The following is a 15052-nucleotide window of genomic DNA, read 5'->3' on the forward strand; positions in this document are numbered from 1 at the left end:
TTCTTGCTACTTTTATAATTTTTTTGGTCACCCCTCTCTGCCAACAGCCACGGCGCAGGCGACGATGCCGCTAAGGACCCTCCGCTCCGAGGTTGCAAAGCAGCAGTGACCTTCACGATGTCGGGGCCGGCACCGAGATGCATCGTCGTCGGAGGCGGCAGAGAAGGAGGGAGAGGGAGAGGACGAGAATGGCGGAAGAGGGCAAAAGAGGTGTCGTCGTCGGAAACAGTGGAGGAGAGTCGAAGAGAGAAAAAAAAAAGAGTCGCGACATGGCCTCGGTAGGGTCGGAGGCGAGGAAGGTGCAGGGGTGTGCAGGCGAGGGAAAGGATGCGCCGGCATATTGTCCGCACCGGCGATGATGCGTCGTCGTCGGAAGCAGTAGAGAAGGAAGGAGAGGGAGATGACGAGAATGACGGGGAAGAGCGAGAGAGGTGTCGTCGTCGGAAATGGTGGAGGAGAGTCGCGGAGGAAAAAAAAAAAGTCGCGGTGCGGCCTCGGCAGGGTCAGAGACGAGGAAGGTGCGGGAATGTGCGGATGCGGGTACGGATACGCCGGACAAACCGTCTCCTCCGCCTTCGCCGCTCTCTGGAAAGAGAAAGAAAAAAAGAACGAGAGAAAAAAAAGAGGAGAAAGAAAAAGGTATAAGGGTATTTTGGTCTGAAAAAGCGGACCGAATCTGTAAAAATAAAAAATGTGGCCCTATTTTGCTAAAGTTTAAAATAAGTAAATTTTTTTTTGCAAATTGGCTTAATAATAATAATAATAATAATAATAATAATAATAAAAGTGTTGAAGTTTCTTTTTCTCTTCGGCCTCTTTCTCTACTCCCGTCCCCTCCTCCCCCAAAATCGAAGACGCGCATCGGGGGAGAGAGAGAGAGAGAGAGAGAGATAGAGAGAGAAATATCGAAACCCTAGCGCCCTAATCCGCCATGGCCAATAGCAACCTCCCTCGCCGCATCATCAAGGTGAGCGCAACCCCCTTCTCGATCGAATTGATCCGCTATGTTCGTTTCTACGGTCGATTTCGTTAGGGTTTCTCTAATTGGGGTCTCTGTGTTTCGATTTGATTCCAACAGGAGACGCAGCGCCTCCTCAGCGAGCCAGGTATGGTCTCCTTTTTGCCTCAGCTTGTGTTTTGGGAAGGGAGGGGAAAAGAGAGACCTTTTGGGGAAATTAGGGTTTTTTGGCTGATGATCGGGGATGTGGGTCTTGTGGCAGCGCCGGGGATCAGTGCGTATCCTTCGGAAGAGAACATGCGCTACTTCAATGTGATGATTCTAGGGCCGTCTCAGTCGCCTTATGAAGGTGAATTTTGATGATAATATGTGGTTGTGCTTTTTTTTTTAGTACAATCAAGTCAATATTTTGGTGATCTCTCTTGTTTTCTTGCCCGCTAGATGTTAAATTTGTTTCCAACAATCTAAATCGGGAGTTATGATAAGATTTTTCTCTGGCAATTTGTCTAAACATGCTTCTTTTTTTTTGGTGATCTTTGTTGAAGATAATAACACCATTCTTTGGCAACTTAAGCTTTTAGAGAAATACGGTTGGTTGTTTTACATAATTTAACATGGTATCAGAGTAGGAGTTTTGAGTTTAGATTCCAGCTGGCTCCTAGTCTCATTTACTTTCCCCCAATTTAATTCAAGTTCACATCTTTGACTATCGAAAAACCTAGAGCCCAGACGTGAGGGGGGTTCTTGAAGATAAAATATAAAAACACCGTTCTCTAGCAGCTTAAGCGTTTAGTGAAATACAGTTGTTTCACATAATTTAACAATCTTCACTTCATTTTAATCTAATTGTTTACATTTGATCCTCTTGGTAGCTGCCAATTGACTAGTATTTCTTGTACATTATATTTGTTCAAATCAGATTAATGTATTCTATCTTGTTTAATATTCTCCTTTTGTTTTCATGCCCGGGAAGCCATGTACTTTTTCCTCTTTATAATTTTCGTCTCTCAGAACATTCATATCTGAATTGTTTGTGCAAACTGACCTACGGAGTAATGATTTGATGTATGCTGTCTTCAGGAGATTTTAACGAAAGATATAACTGACAGGTAATATGGTGGTCTTCTGACAAATTTTGATTCTTGATTTTTGAAGTTCATGCCAGACTCTTTTTGCAAGTATTTGCTAGTGTATTTTAGCTGTATCTCAATCTGCAATTTAAAAGTAAGCTTGCTGAGCAGTTATTTCTGTTGGGCATCCATTGAGAATTCATTTAGTATTTTGTTTATCTAGATTATTTGAGACGCCGCCATGTGATTCACTATATTGCATTTGGTTTATTAAAAGAATGAACATCCATGTTGATGTAATTTACTCATGTAACATAACTACTAGACTACTAGCATTAGCAGTCTTTTGGATCCAAAACCATCAGCCCGAAATGCTTAAGCCCAAGCCATTCATACTAGAGTGCTAATCCTTATATACCTTTGGATATTCCCTTCTCTTTGCAATACAAGACTATTGAAGCGAGATAATATATGCTATTTTCAGCCATGATCTTCTTATCAAGTTTAAATTGAAGTCATTGCAATCAACATATAATGTCTACAAGTAGCACGAGCCGCGAGGCAATATGGATGAAAATATTTTTCTTACGCGTTTGTCTCAAAGAAATGGCAATTTAAGAAAGATGTTGTTCATGAATTATGCGATTCAATAAAGGAATGGATAGAAGTTGATGCAGCAGTTCCTGATGATAGGTTGGGTTCACATCTAGTTTAACTTAATTTTTTTGTAAGTTTTAGGCGTTGAATAAATCGAAGTTGCTTAATATGTTTACATGCCGAAAATTTAGGGATTGTGTTTTATTTTCGAAGTTTTATGGAGAAATTATGTACAAATCATGGACCTTTTTGCGGTTCAAGTTAGTTAGACTATTATAAGTAAAGCCAACAGCCTCCTTTACATCCTATTCTTTTGGAATATAAAAGAGTTTTGGATTTTCTTATCTGCGGTCTCCGCCTTATTTGGCCTCCGTTGCTACATTCCCTTTTCCCTTCCCTTTGGCTTTTACAGTTGACTTCCTCCTCCACCCTCTCTTGCAACTTCTTCTTCCCTCTCTTTGATCAGGATGCTGCCGCCGCCGGGAGCCTCCTCACCCTATGCTGCTGCCGCCAACCATCGAGAGCAAACCGGGAGCTAGCATCATCTCAGCTCTAAATTTATCTGCAGGAATTAAAGTGTTGACATCAGTCTAGCATTTTCCTCATTCTTCTCTCTAACAGCTATTCAATCTACATGATTGATTGTCAGTGTCTTAGTTATTTGGTTCCCAAATTTGTGCGTAATCATCTAATTTTGTTGGTCATGGATTCTTCTTCTGATACATACATACATACTTGCAGGTCATAGTATCATCCATATCAATATGGCTTGTTATGGGTCTACTTGCCTTTTAAGTAAAAGTTCTAGTAAATTTTCTATATGTATGAGGCTACTATCACATTTAAAACAAATTTTCAAATATGAAACTGATGTGAACCTGTGGGGAGTTTGATCCAGCTCTTCTTAGACATACATGGTTTTTAACGTTCTGATATCTTTATCATATTTATATATGCAATACTCTAATCTTCAATTTCAGGAAATGGAGGTTTCGAATTTTATTTTCTTTAGGGCCCGTTTGGTTCGGGAATAACGAACATCGTGATAGTTTTTTTTTATCCCCGGAATAGCTTACTATTCTGGGATAGTTAGGAATAAATGTAAAATTGTGTTTAGTTCGTAATGCTGCTATTCACAGGAATAATTTTAAATTGTGTTTGGTTAATTTTATGAAATAAGAGGATAGTGAAAAGAAATGATTGTTGAATTCGATATAAAATTAAATTTATTAAAAATTACTTATTATAAAAAATTTAATAAAACTAATTTATTATAATATTTAATAAAAAATAATTTATTATAAAATATTATTTAATAAATATACTTTATTATAAAAATAATTTATTTTTTAAAATTCTACTTTAAATAAAATTTAATAAAAATAATTTATTATAATATTTAGTTATAATTTATTATAATAATTTATTATTATATTTAATTACAAATAATATGTATTAATATAGTGCAATTAGTAGTTTTACAATAAAAATAATTTACTATAATATATAATATATTATGTCTACGTAATTTACTTTATTCAATTTATAATATTAATAAGGCTTGGAATTAAACCTTGGAATAGTACTATTCCACCAAAAGGGTGGAATAGTTTATCCTAAGCTATTCCAGGATAATCGGGAATAACTAGGTTTGATCATGATATTTCATCACGCCCAAAAAATGCCCCGTTTGGCTGAATAGTAGGGATTTCTTTCGTTATCCCTGCTTTATCCCCAAACCAAATAGGGCCTTAAGCTTTAGATGGATACCACAAGAGTTGGAACCAAACTTAATTAGAAAGCCTGTCAAATTCTAAATGAATTTTAAGTTGAAATTGAAAATGAACTTACAGAACATGTGTTAGTTTCACTTGAGAGATTGATTAGTTATGTTGTTGGATCTTTTTCTTTTGGTCTCAGTTTGACACTCATTTTCTGCCTTTCTTTTTTCTCCTCTTTGCACAAGTCCTTTCTCTTCTGAATGAAGAAGATATTTTATCTTATTTTTAACTTTTTTCTATTGAGGTCTCTGAATTCAGTGAAGTATGGACTGGTGGCTTATTAATCAGTTTGCTTTTAGCTGGATTTTCTTGCTAAAATAAGTACCAAAGCAGTAGCATTTGGTTCTAGCTAAGGGTATGTTTGGTTCCCCGTAAAACTACTCGGAAATTTTTTTTTCGCTTGAAAAGTAGTTTTGCGTTGTTTGGTTGCTCGTAAAAAAATTTTTTGGAAAAAAAGTTTTACGTATTCTTCGAAAAAGAATGAGTTTTCGTTTTCCGCCCACCGTCGGCGTAAAATGAAAACCTCTATCAAAAGACACGGCTCATAGCCGCTCACAAAAAATGCGGTCGTTTTACTAAAGATTTAGAAAGATAATAAATTTTCCAACATTCTAGAAGCGGGATTAATTTTATCTTTCTATTTCTTGTAGTACAGTAATATTACTTTGCTATAGAACAATATATATCTTGTGATATTGCTATAATCCTGAACATATATACAACTATTATTCTTGCACTGATAATTAATATTACAATATTTTATTGCTGCTATATATTTATCTTTCAGTATCTACACTAAACATAATTTAGAACTCTTTACTGTTATTTCTGTAAACCTTGGAATAGTCTTGTGACATTATATTAGGATTACTTATAAATAGATTTTTCATAATGGAGGACTCGTATTCGGCGAAACCTTTTACTTTTGATGGTCGAAACTTTAAAAGGTGACAGAACCAAATGAGGTTCTGGCTCACCACACTTGGGCTTGTATCTGCTATCTCGGATCCTGTCGAGAATAGCAATGGATCTGCACCTGAAGGTGCAATCCAGACTGCGGTCAACAGACCGTATACTCGGAGCCGAGCCCAAGCCGGATCCACTCCTGCTTCTGAAACTGCAACTACACCTACACCTACAACTGTACCCCCTGTGGACCCTAACATGATAAACTATCATTGCTTGAACCGGATTTTTAGTACCCTATCTGATAAACTGTATGGCATATACTGTAGTGCTAAAACAGCTAGAAAATTTTGGACATTCTTAGAGAACAAGTATGGTTAGGTTGATCCTACCCAGAAGAGATACCAAGCTTCAGATTTAATTAAGTTTAAATTGGTGGATAATAAGTCTATGTCAGACCAGCTTCATGATTTTGAGTATATAATTAAGCAGCTTAGATCTAGTTGTGTAGATCTTGATGAGAGCTTTTTAGTAGCTACCCTTATAGATAAGTTGCCACTCTCTTGGTCGAACCATGCAAATGATCTTAACCATAATCAAAGAGAGCTTTTCCTGAATTATGTCCTAATATCTATTAGGATAGAAGAGTCGAACGGAGCTAAGGATAAGAAGCCTAGTGAATCCACAACCCAAGCCAACCTAGTAGAGAATTCTAAAAATAAGGGTAAAAAGTTTCAGCCTCATAGAAACTTTAAGAAGCCTTTCCATCATAGAAAGTTCAACACAAACTTTAAGAAGCCTAAATCTGAGGGGAGTGGAGGCAACTCTGGTTGCTTTGTGTGCGGGAAAACCAACCTGTTGGAAAAATTATTATCTTTCTAAACCTTTAGTAAAACATCCTTTTAAAACAATTTTTGCATGAAAACAATTTAACGGTAGTTTTGAAAACTGCAAGTAAAAATTAAACAATTAATACTACAGAGATTAAAAGATCAGATGAGGCCTGTGAGTCGAGGCGTGCGACAGCACTGTCCTAGAAGCGAGATTGCCCCTCCACGTGCGAGGTTCCGGCAATCACTTCTAGCGATACAACGACCACTATCCACCCTGTCGGCACGTCTTCAGGGTGGCGCAACATGAACCCAATAAGCTTTCAGAGATCCCGCAAAAATGACAATACAAAGTGTATAATAGATGTAAATATCAATGTGAGAAGGTGAGGAAGAAGAGAATTTTTGTGCAAGCTCGGGTTAAGGCTTCTTGTCCATGAATGCACCTTCACCTTTACCTTCACCTCCACCTTCACCTTCACCTCTATATATAGGAGAGGTTTTAGAATAGTCCAACAGGAAGGGTCCAAAGAGAAAATCTTGATCAAGATCTAGCTCCTTCCCGAGGTTGGACCAAGATATGGTTCCATCCCGAGGTTTGGACCAAAGCTAGACAAGATTCATATTTGATCTCGTATGGGTCCTTTCTAAGGTAAGGCCATCATTTGATTAAATAATAATATTAAAATTCAATAAAATAAAAAGAAAAGGGTGTAAATGAACCGGGTTCACGCGCACCGCCCGCTCGACTCGGCCCGGCTCGGCTCGTGCTCGTGCCGTGTGTGCATGTGTTTAGTCGAGAGCTTTACTCAAATGTTCTCCCAAGCAATTAAGTTGAGAGTGAGATAGTATATAAGATGAAGTAGAATGCCTTTACTTTCTAATGTGGGACTAAACTCCACAAGTGAAAACCAAGGCACGGGCTCCCAGGCTTAAGGTGAAGTAGAATGCCTTTACTTTCCAATGTGGCACTTGAAATTTGATTCTTTAGTTGTGTCAAATGGTTTTTATGTGAACATGTCTGATGAATGTGTATATTCAAAGGAATATAATGGGCAGATTGTAATCTTATGTTTATATGTTGATGATATTTTAATTTTTGGTACCAATATGAATGTAATATATGATGTGAAGAAATTACTTAATAAGAATTTTGATATGAAAGATCTTGGGTAAGTAGATGTAATTCTCAACATGAAGATCATTAGAAAATCAAAAGAAATTGTTATGAGCCAATCACACTATAGTCAACAGTTATTGAAGAAGTTTGGATATTTTGATGTTAAACCTGTAGTGACACCTTATGATTCTAGTGTACACCTTAAGAAGAATAGAGGTGATCCAATCGGTCAGAATAGATATGCACAGATTATAGGATCTCTAGGATACCTAGTAGACTATACTAGACCTGATTTGGCTTATGCAGATTGAGAGGATATACCCATAATCCAAATAGAGAGCATTGGAATGCTTTAGAAAGAGTTTTGAAAAACCTGAAGGGAATTGTGTCTTATGGATTATATTACAGTGGCTTTCTTGCAGTATTAGAAGGATATAGTGATGCCAATTTGATTAGTGATACAGCTGATGTAAAGTCGACTACCATATTTGCTTTTCTCCTAGCAGGACCAGCTGTTTCTTGGAAGTCAACCAAACAATCTTTGATCGCCAGAAGTACCATGGAATCTGAACTTATAGCATTAGATATCACTGTAGCAGAGGCTAAATGGATTAGAGAGTTTCTTTATGATCTGCCACTGATGGAGCGACTTTTAGCACCTGTGTGTATTCATTGTTATTGTAGATCTGCAATTGATAAATGTGCCCAAGAGAATGTGGTGACTAAGATGAATAGATTCATGAAAGTGAGACATAAGTTCATTCGACAGAATATGAAGGAAAATGTAATTGCTTTAGAATTTGTGAGATCTGCGAAGAACTTGGCTGATCAGTTTGCCAAGGGATTATCTAGGACTGATCTTAGAATTGTCGAGGGAGATGGGGCTTAGCCCACAATAGTAGTTACTGGCGACGGCAATCCAACTTGTTGCAGGTTCAATGGGTAGAAACAAGTCGAATAGGTAGCTATGAGGAGCACTGCTTTTTGTATCTTAATCCCTATGACGACAGTGCTCATATCTGCAAGTGGATAGGAAGGACATTGGCCCTGAATGGTTCTGAGACCCATGAGACAGGATGTCACCTTGCAGACATCCTTCTGAGGACATTCTATGGGTCTTGCCTGGGAGCCCGTGCCTTGATTTCCACATGTGGAGTTTAGTCCCACATTGAAAAGTAAAGGCATTTTACTTCATCTTATATACTCTCTCACTCTCAACTTAATTACTTGAAAAAACATGAGAAAAGCTTTCGACTAAATACACGCACGAGCACGAGCACGAGCCGGGCCGAGTCGGTCGGGCGGGCGGCGGTGTGCTCGAACCCGGTTCATTTACACCATTTTTTTATTTTATTGGATTTTAATATTATTATTTAATCAAATGATGGCCTTATCTTGGGAAGGACCCATATGAGATGAAATCTGGATCTTGTCCAGATTTGGTCCAACATCGGGATGAAATCATATCTTGATCCAACATCGGGAAGGAATTAGATTTTGGTCAAGATTTTCTCTTTGGACTTTTCCTGTTGGACTATTCTAAAATCTCTCCTATATATAGAGGTGAAGGTGAGCATTCATGGACGAGAAGCCTTAACCCGAGCTTGCACAAAAATCCTCTTCTTTCTCACCTTCTCACATTGACTTTTATATCTATTATACACTTTGCATTGCCATTTTTGCTGGATCTCTGAAAGCTTATTGAGTTCGTGTTGCGTCATTCTGAAAACGTGCCGACAGGGTGGACAGTGGTCGTTGTATCGCTAGGAGTTATTGCCGGAGCCTCGCACGTAGAGGGGCAATCTCGCTTCTAGGACAATGCTTTCGCACGCCTCGACTCACAGGCCTCATTTGATCTCTTAATCTATGTAGTATTAACTGTTTAATTTTTACTTGCGGTTTCAAAACTACAGTTAAATTGTTTTCATGCAAAAATTGTTTTAAAAGGATATTTTACTAAAGATTTAAAAAGATAATAATTTTTCCAACATTCCAGAAGCGAGATTAATTTTATCTTTCTATTTCTTGTAGTACAGTAATATTACTTTGCTATAGAACAATATATATCCTGTGATACTGTTCTATAGCAAAGTAATATTACTGTACTACAAGAAATAGAAAGATAAAATTAATCTCGCTTCTAGAATGTTGGTTCTAGCTAAGGGTATGTTTGGTTCCCCGTAAAACTACTCGGAAAATTTTTTTTCGCTTGAAAAGTAGTTTTGCGTTGTTTGGTTGCTCGTAAAAGATTTTTTTGGAAAATTTTTTTTACGTATTCTTCGAAAAAGAATGAGTTTTCGTTTTCCGCCCACCATCGGTGTAAAATGAAAACCTCTATCAAAAGACACGGCTCACAGCCGCTCACAAAAAATGCGGTCCACGCGAAAGGTTGGTTCTCGTGGACCGCGTGAGTGGTCCAATGTGGACCACTCATCCACTCCCTCTCTCTCTTATATATATATATATATATTTGAAAAGGGTGAAAAATTATTATATAAAATTTATAAATATTATATATTTCTGTCATATAGTATTGTCTGCATATTATTATTACATATATTATATTATATGCTTATCAATTTATCATATTATATAATTTTAATATATTTAATTCATAAAATATAAGTTATAATAATAATATATATAGTTTAATAATTAATATAAATAAAATAATATATAGGATATATAATAAAAAAAAATTTCTTTCAACCAAACAAGTGAGGCTGAAAACATTTTTTCTTTTCCTACGAGCCAAACACTAAAAGCCATAAAAGTTTTTTCCACGGAAAACTTTTTTCCACCAATTTTTTTTTTTTTTTTACCAGTTTTTAGTAGTACCAAACAGCCCCTAAGGTGGCCTATGTTCATTTGATCGCTATGTCCACGTTTCTCTGCATGATACTTTGTATCTGTTTGCAGTGATTATTATTTGATCCTTATAGTTCGAAGGATTGAATATGCTTTGTTGATTCCTATTTTTATTCTTCCCATACTTGTTCTCTATTTTTATTTTATTTTATTTTTAACGCTCATATCCAGTAGTTATTTTTTTTATTGCTCATGTGGAATCTTTAATTAGATATTGTTGCTATTAGTCTATAGAGAGACTGTTATAATAATTTATTAATTTTTGTGGTTTGGTATTTTCCGCTCTTAAAGTAGAGTTTTTCGTTTTTTGAGTTGGACTATATATTACCATTCATTTTTCAATTAAATTCTGTATCATTTGGCACTTTGATATATATATATTCTTACAAAGTATCACCACCTTTTTTTGTTCAACTTTTGCATCTGGTTAGGAGGGGTTTTCAAGCTTGAATTATTCTTGCCTGAGGAATATCCAATGGCTGCGCCCAAGGTAAGGCTACTGTCCATAGAGATCGTGTTAAGTGTAACCACTGATAGTAGGCTATCTTTGCTACTTGAGACATTATTTCTAGTTATTTGGTGCGAAATAGAGTTATCTAGTTACTAATGTAATAATAGCTTCTGATTCCTGTTGTACATCCACGAATTTTTCTTTGTTTTTTTTTTCTACTACCATGCAATTTTTTTGTGTGCATGAGGGAACTAAATCATCAATAGACACCTTTTTAATACCAAAGTATGAAAAGATTATTGTTTTTCCACACCGGAACTAGCTTGTATGTTTTCTTTGTGTAGTCATCATCATTGTTGAGTGTATGCTCTAGTTAGTCCCCTTGACCCTAGTAAATTTAAACGGCACATTAACGCTAACAGCAACCTAAAAAACTGCATATCAGACATTGGTTAGACATGCAAATACGCGCTTTGGTAGTGATTTGAAAGTTGGATTTTAAAAGATAGTTACGACTAGCGTAGTGATGGTAGAACTAGGCCTTCGTCCTTGTAGAGCTTGGTCGAAAATACAGGTGCTAGAAAAAAAAAACCCTTGAAATGTCATTAATGTTATATAAAGCAATAAATATATATTGGAGTGTGGTGTATAATCATGTAGTATGTATGATTACCCCTCTCTCACCTTTCCCTTTCCCTCACCCTCTCTTCTCTTCGTCTTTTTAGTTGTACACCATTCGATAGTGGCTAATAGGTATTTCGAAAATAGTGGAGATAATCTGACCTCTTCTTTGTTAGCACATCTTTGGTTGCAGAATATTTAATCCAAAGTTTGCCTTCTTGTTTATCAAAGGGCATCAATCCATTGATTTCTACTCCTAATAGTTGACTTGTTTCTGTATATCCATTCATTCGTTATTTTGATTGTCATTGAGACAGGTTCGTTTCCTCACCAAAATTTACCATCCCAACATTGACAAGGCAAGTATATTCCGTACCTTTTTTTTTGGGGTTTTCTGAGGAGATATGGCCTTCAATTCTGGACTTGATTATACAGCTTGGAAGAATATGCCTTGATATTTTAAAGGACAAATGGAGTCCTGCACTACAGATCCGCACAGTTCTTTTGAGGTAAGTTCACGTCATTGTTTCTGTTGTGTTGCTTTGCTAAAACATCAGTCGTTGAGTTTCAGTTAATAATTTTGGTGTTTTGCTTTCTATTGCACTCTGGTTTCTCCCTTCTTATCGCCCGCAATGCTGCAACACACTAAATCGTCTTTCTCCAGAAACCGTACCTTGTATTCTTGTTACCATGCCATTTTCATGCTTGCACTCCTTCCTAATGTGCTTGTAGTCATGGTAGCCACTTAAAACATCTGGCCATGTCTCCTTTAACTATATCTCTAAATGCCTAAATGGTCGGTCCAAAATTATAAACTTTGATTGTTGCCTTGCTTAAGTGGTATTATCTTTTTCATTCTCGTTCTTTTGATTTATTGGTTGCAGTATTCAAGCACTTCTCAGTGCTCCAAACCCAGATGACCCGCTGTCTGATAACATCGCAAAGCACTGGAAGGCAAATGAAGCGGAGGCCGTAGAGACTGGTAAGGCAGTGACTTAGACCATCGGATACGAGATTCGGCCCCTTCTCAAATATTTTGATGGAATGGCCCTGTCAATTCATCAAGTCACTATAATACTTGCAAGGGTTATTACAAACTTTTTTGGTCCTTCAAGTTTGATACAGATTTCAGCCACGACCTTAGCATTTTAGTGTCAATAATTTAGTCCCCAAATTTCATACTTTGTAAAAGTTGGGGTCTTCCCACTAGGAAGGGCGCCACAACCGTGCCATTTTTAGAGTTTGTTGATGTGGTGGTGTTTTGTGGTTGGCACGGGCAGTGAATGGTGCATCTGTCTTTAGACAGTTTACTAACCTTAGGACTTAATTATAACACAGAACACAATCCAGGGAATAAAATGTTATAACTGGAACTACGCCCGTATCAAAATCCGGAATCAAACTTCACAGACTAAAGTTGTGAATAACAACAAATTAACAGCATTTCTTGTTGGTAGCATATACTTGCTAGTCTTCCTGGCCATGATAATACTTGGCAAAAATATTTTCTGTTATGTTGCAGCGAAGGAATGGACACGCCTATACGCCAGCGAGGGTTGATAAACCAGCGGCAGCATTCTTATTTCACTATGGGAGTGTATTCAACCATCACTTGGTAAGATTGAAATGCAAGTGTTTAATGTAAAACTGTTTACAAGTGTATCGTCGTGAGTTGCCGTGTTGTATTTTATGTTGTATATTACTTGTTGGGTATTTCATACATCTCCTGATATCTGTAGTTTTAAGTTGCCCTTTCTTCGATCTCTTTTGCGTAAACGACTTTGCAGTGTCTTAATGTTATAGGGGCAAGTTAACTTCCTTTATAAACGGAGGTGGTGTTTGCCATGGATGACATTTGGATTGTTGTATTGTAGTGTTTCTGTTTTAATGTAAAATCCATCTTATTTCAAATTTTTGGTCTACCAGTTTTCATAAATCTGATGAACAATGCTTGGCCTGTTTTGCATTTTTATGATTTTTCTTTTTGTTTTGGTTCTCCTAAAGTTGTGTCTCTTATATTCTAGATATAATATTGCCTTGTGCTCTATAGAAGATCCTCTCGAGTGTTGCCGATTTGTCGGCAATTCCAATCTAGCATCTGTAGCATCTGAATCAGACTAAATACTTAGGTATCGCTTGGTTCAGGAATAAGGTTATTTTTGATATAGTTATAACTCCTGGGAAAAGTAGAAATTAGACCAATTATGTATTTGAGTGAAAATTGATTTGTTTATGAGAATAAGAGAAGTAGCAGTTGAGCAGTTAGATAGGAATGGGAGGAATCAGAATAATTATTATAGTTTTAAAGTAATAGTATTTTATTTAATTAGTTTATGTGAAAATATTAATTAAATAATAATTTAGTAAATTAATTAATTAATTAATCATGAATGCATTAGATAATCATAAATGTTAATTAATTAACCATTAATTAATCAATTGTGAGTACCGTTAATTAATAAATTAACCAACCATAAATAATTTAATAAGTCAATAGCTTAATAAATTAATTGAATAAATTAATAGATTAATAAATTAACTTAATAAATTAATAAGTTAATTAGTTAAATTAGTCAAAATATTAACTGGTTAATCAATATAAATATTAGTTATTGCATAAACATACTAAATAGTTAACTTTTAATTAGATGATTAATTATAAATAATAAATTAATTACTCAAATATTTAATTAAATATTTATCAAATTAATAAATCAAGTTGTTCACCATTTATCAAGTTATTTAGTACATAAACTAATATATAATATATTAATTAGTGATAATTTATTATTAATTAATATAAGTACAAGAGAAGGAATTGTTGTTCAGCAATTCTACCCAACTATAATTTTTTTTTAAGGGGGAAGTATATATATATATATATATATATATATATAGAGAGAGAGAGAGAGAGAGAGAGAGAGAAGTCTTCCGTACTTTCGAAAGTACGGAGGCTTCCATACTCGTAAGTTGTTTTCGTTTATAGGACATCCGATTCGGTGATCGGCTTCGTTAGGAATAATCTACGTTATTGGAACTATCTAGAAATCAAATTTCATAATTTTTTGACATCATTTACCAAGCGATCACAGGGTCTAAAAAATGACTATTTTAACGGCCGATGTGACACGTTTTTAAGTTCAACGGTGTAGAAGTATCCAAATTATATAAAAATTTAATAGAAAATTCTACTTAACATCATGAGTAAGAACAATACTTCCGATTTGAAATTTGAGCCATTTATCATCGTTTTTTATGAGATTTTTATTTTCAGCCGTTCATTTTGAGACTACTCGTTCACTAGGCAAACGAAGTCAAAAAATTATAAAAATTGATTTCTAGATAGTTCTAATAGCACAGATCATGTCTAACGGAACCGATCGCCGAATTGGACGTCCCATCATCGAAAACAACTTACAAACACGGAGGCCTTCGTACTTTCAAAAGCATAGGAGCCTATATATATATATATAGAGAGAGTTGGACTGGGCTACTATTAGTAGCAAAATTTCATTGTTGCTACCAATTTTTTAGCCTTTGGATCAACTCTTTTCATTATTTCTAACCATTGGATTAAATACTATAACCCAGCAGGGACTATAAGTTGTTTTCGATGATAGAGCTTCCGAATTGACGATCCACACCGTTAAACGTTATCTAGAGCATTTAAAACTTCTAGAAATCAAATTTTATAATTTTCGATATCATTTATCTTACGGTCAAAAGCTCAGAAAATTGACAATTTTTAACGGCCGGTATGTGATACTTGCTAGTTTAACGGTGTAAAAGAATCGGAATAGCTTGAATTTCTGATAGAAAATTCTATTCACTACTTAGATAAAGATCAATA

General features: G+C 35.7%; 1 protein-coding gene across 1 annotated transcript; it reads left to right on the forward strand.

Moving 5' to 3' along the window:
* Positions 778–13113, forward strand: LOC109716999 (ubiquitin-conjugating enzyme E2 36). Its single transcript, XM_020242637.1, has 8 exons — positions 778–967; positions 1079–1106; positions 1221–1307; positions 10562–10620; positions 11520–11561; positions 11638–11711; positions 12087–12184; positions 12725–13113. Exons 1-8 carry the CDS (start codon positions 932–934, stop codon positions 12760–12762), a joined length of 462 nt encoding a protein of 153 aa, XP_020098226.1. The 5' UTR covers positions 778–931; the 3' UTR covers positions 12763–13113.

The sequence above is a fragment of the Ananas comosus genome, linkage group 11 (genome assembly GCF_001540865.1).
Source record: "Ananas comosus cultivar F153 linkage group 11, ASM154086v1, whole genome shotgun sequence".
Taxonomy (NCBI): Eukaryota; Viridiplantae; Streptophyta; class Magnoliopsida; order Poales; family Bromeliaceae; genus Ananas; species Ananas comosus.

What these genes read in the sequence shown, in the direction of transcription:
- LOC109716999 (XM_020242637.1), top strand. Translation starts at nt 932, where the DNA reads ATGGCCAATAGCAACCTCCCTCGCCGCATCATCAAG. An exon ending in ATCCAATGGCTGCGCCCAAG is followed by an intron (nt 10,621 to 11,519) that starts GTAAGGCTACTG and finishes TCATTGAGACAG; the next exon opens with GTTCGTTTCCTCACCAAAAT. An exon ending in AGCGGAGGCCGTAGAGACTG is followed by an intron (nt 12,185 to 12,724) that starts GTAAGGCAGTGA and finishes GTTATGTTGCAG; the next exon opens with CGAAGGAATGGACACGCCTA.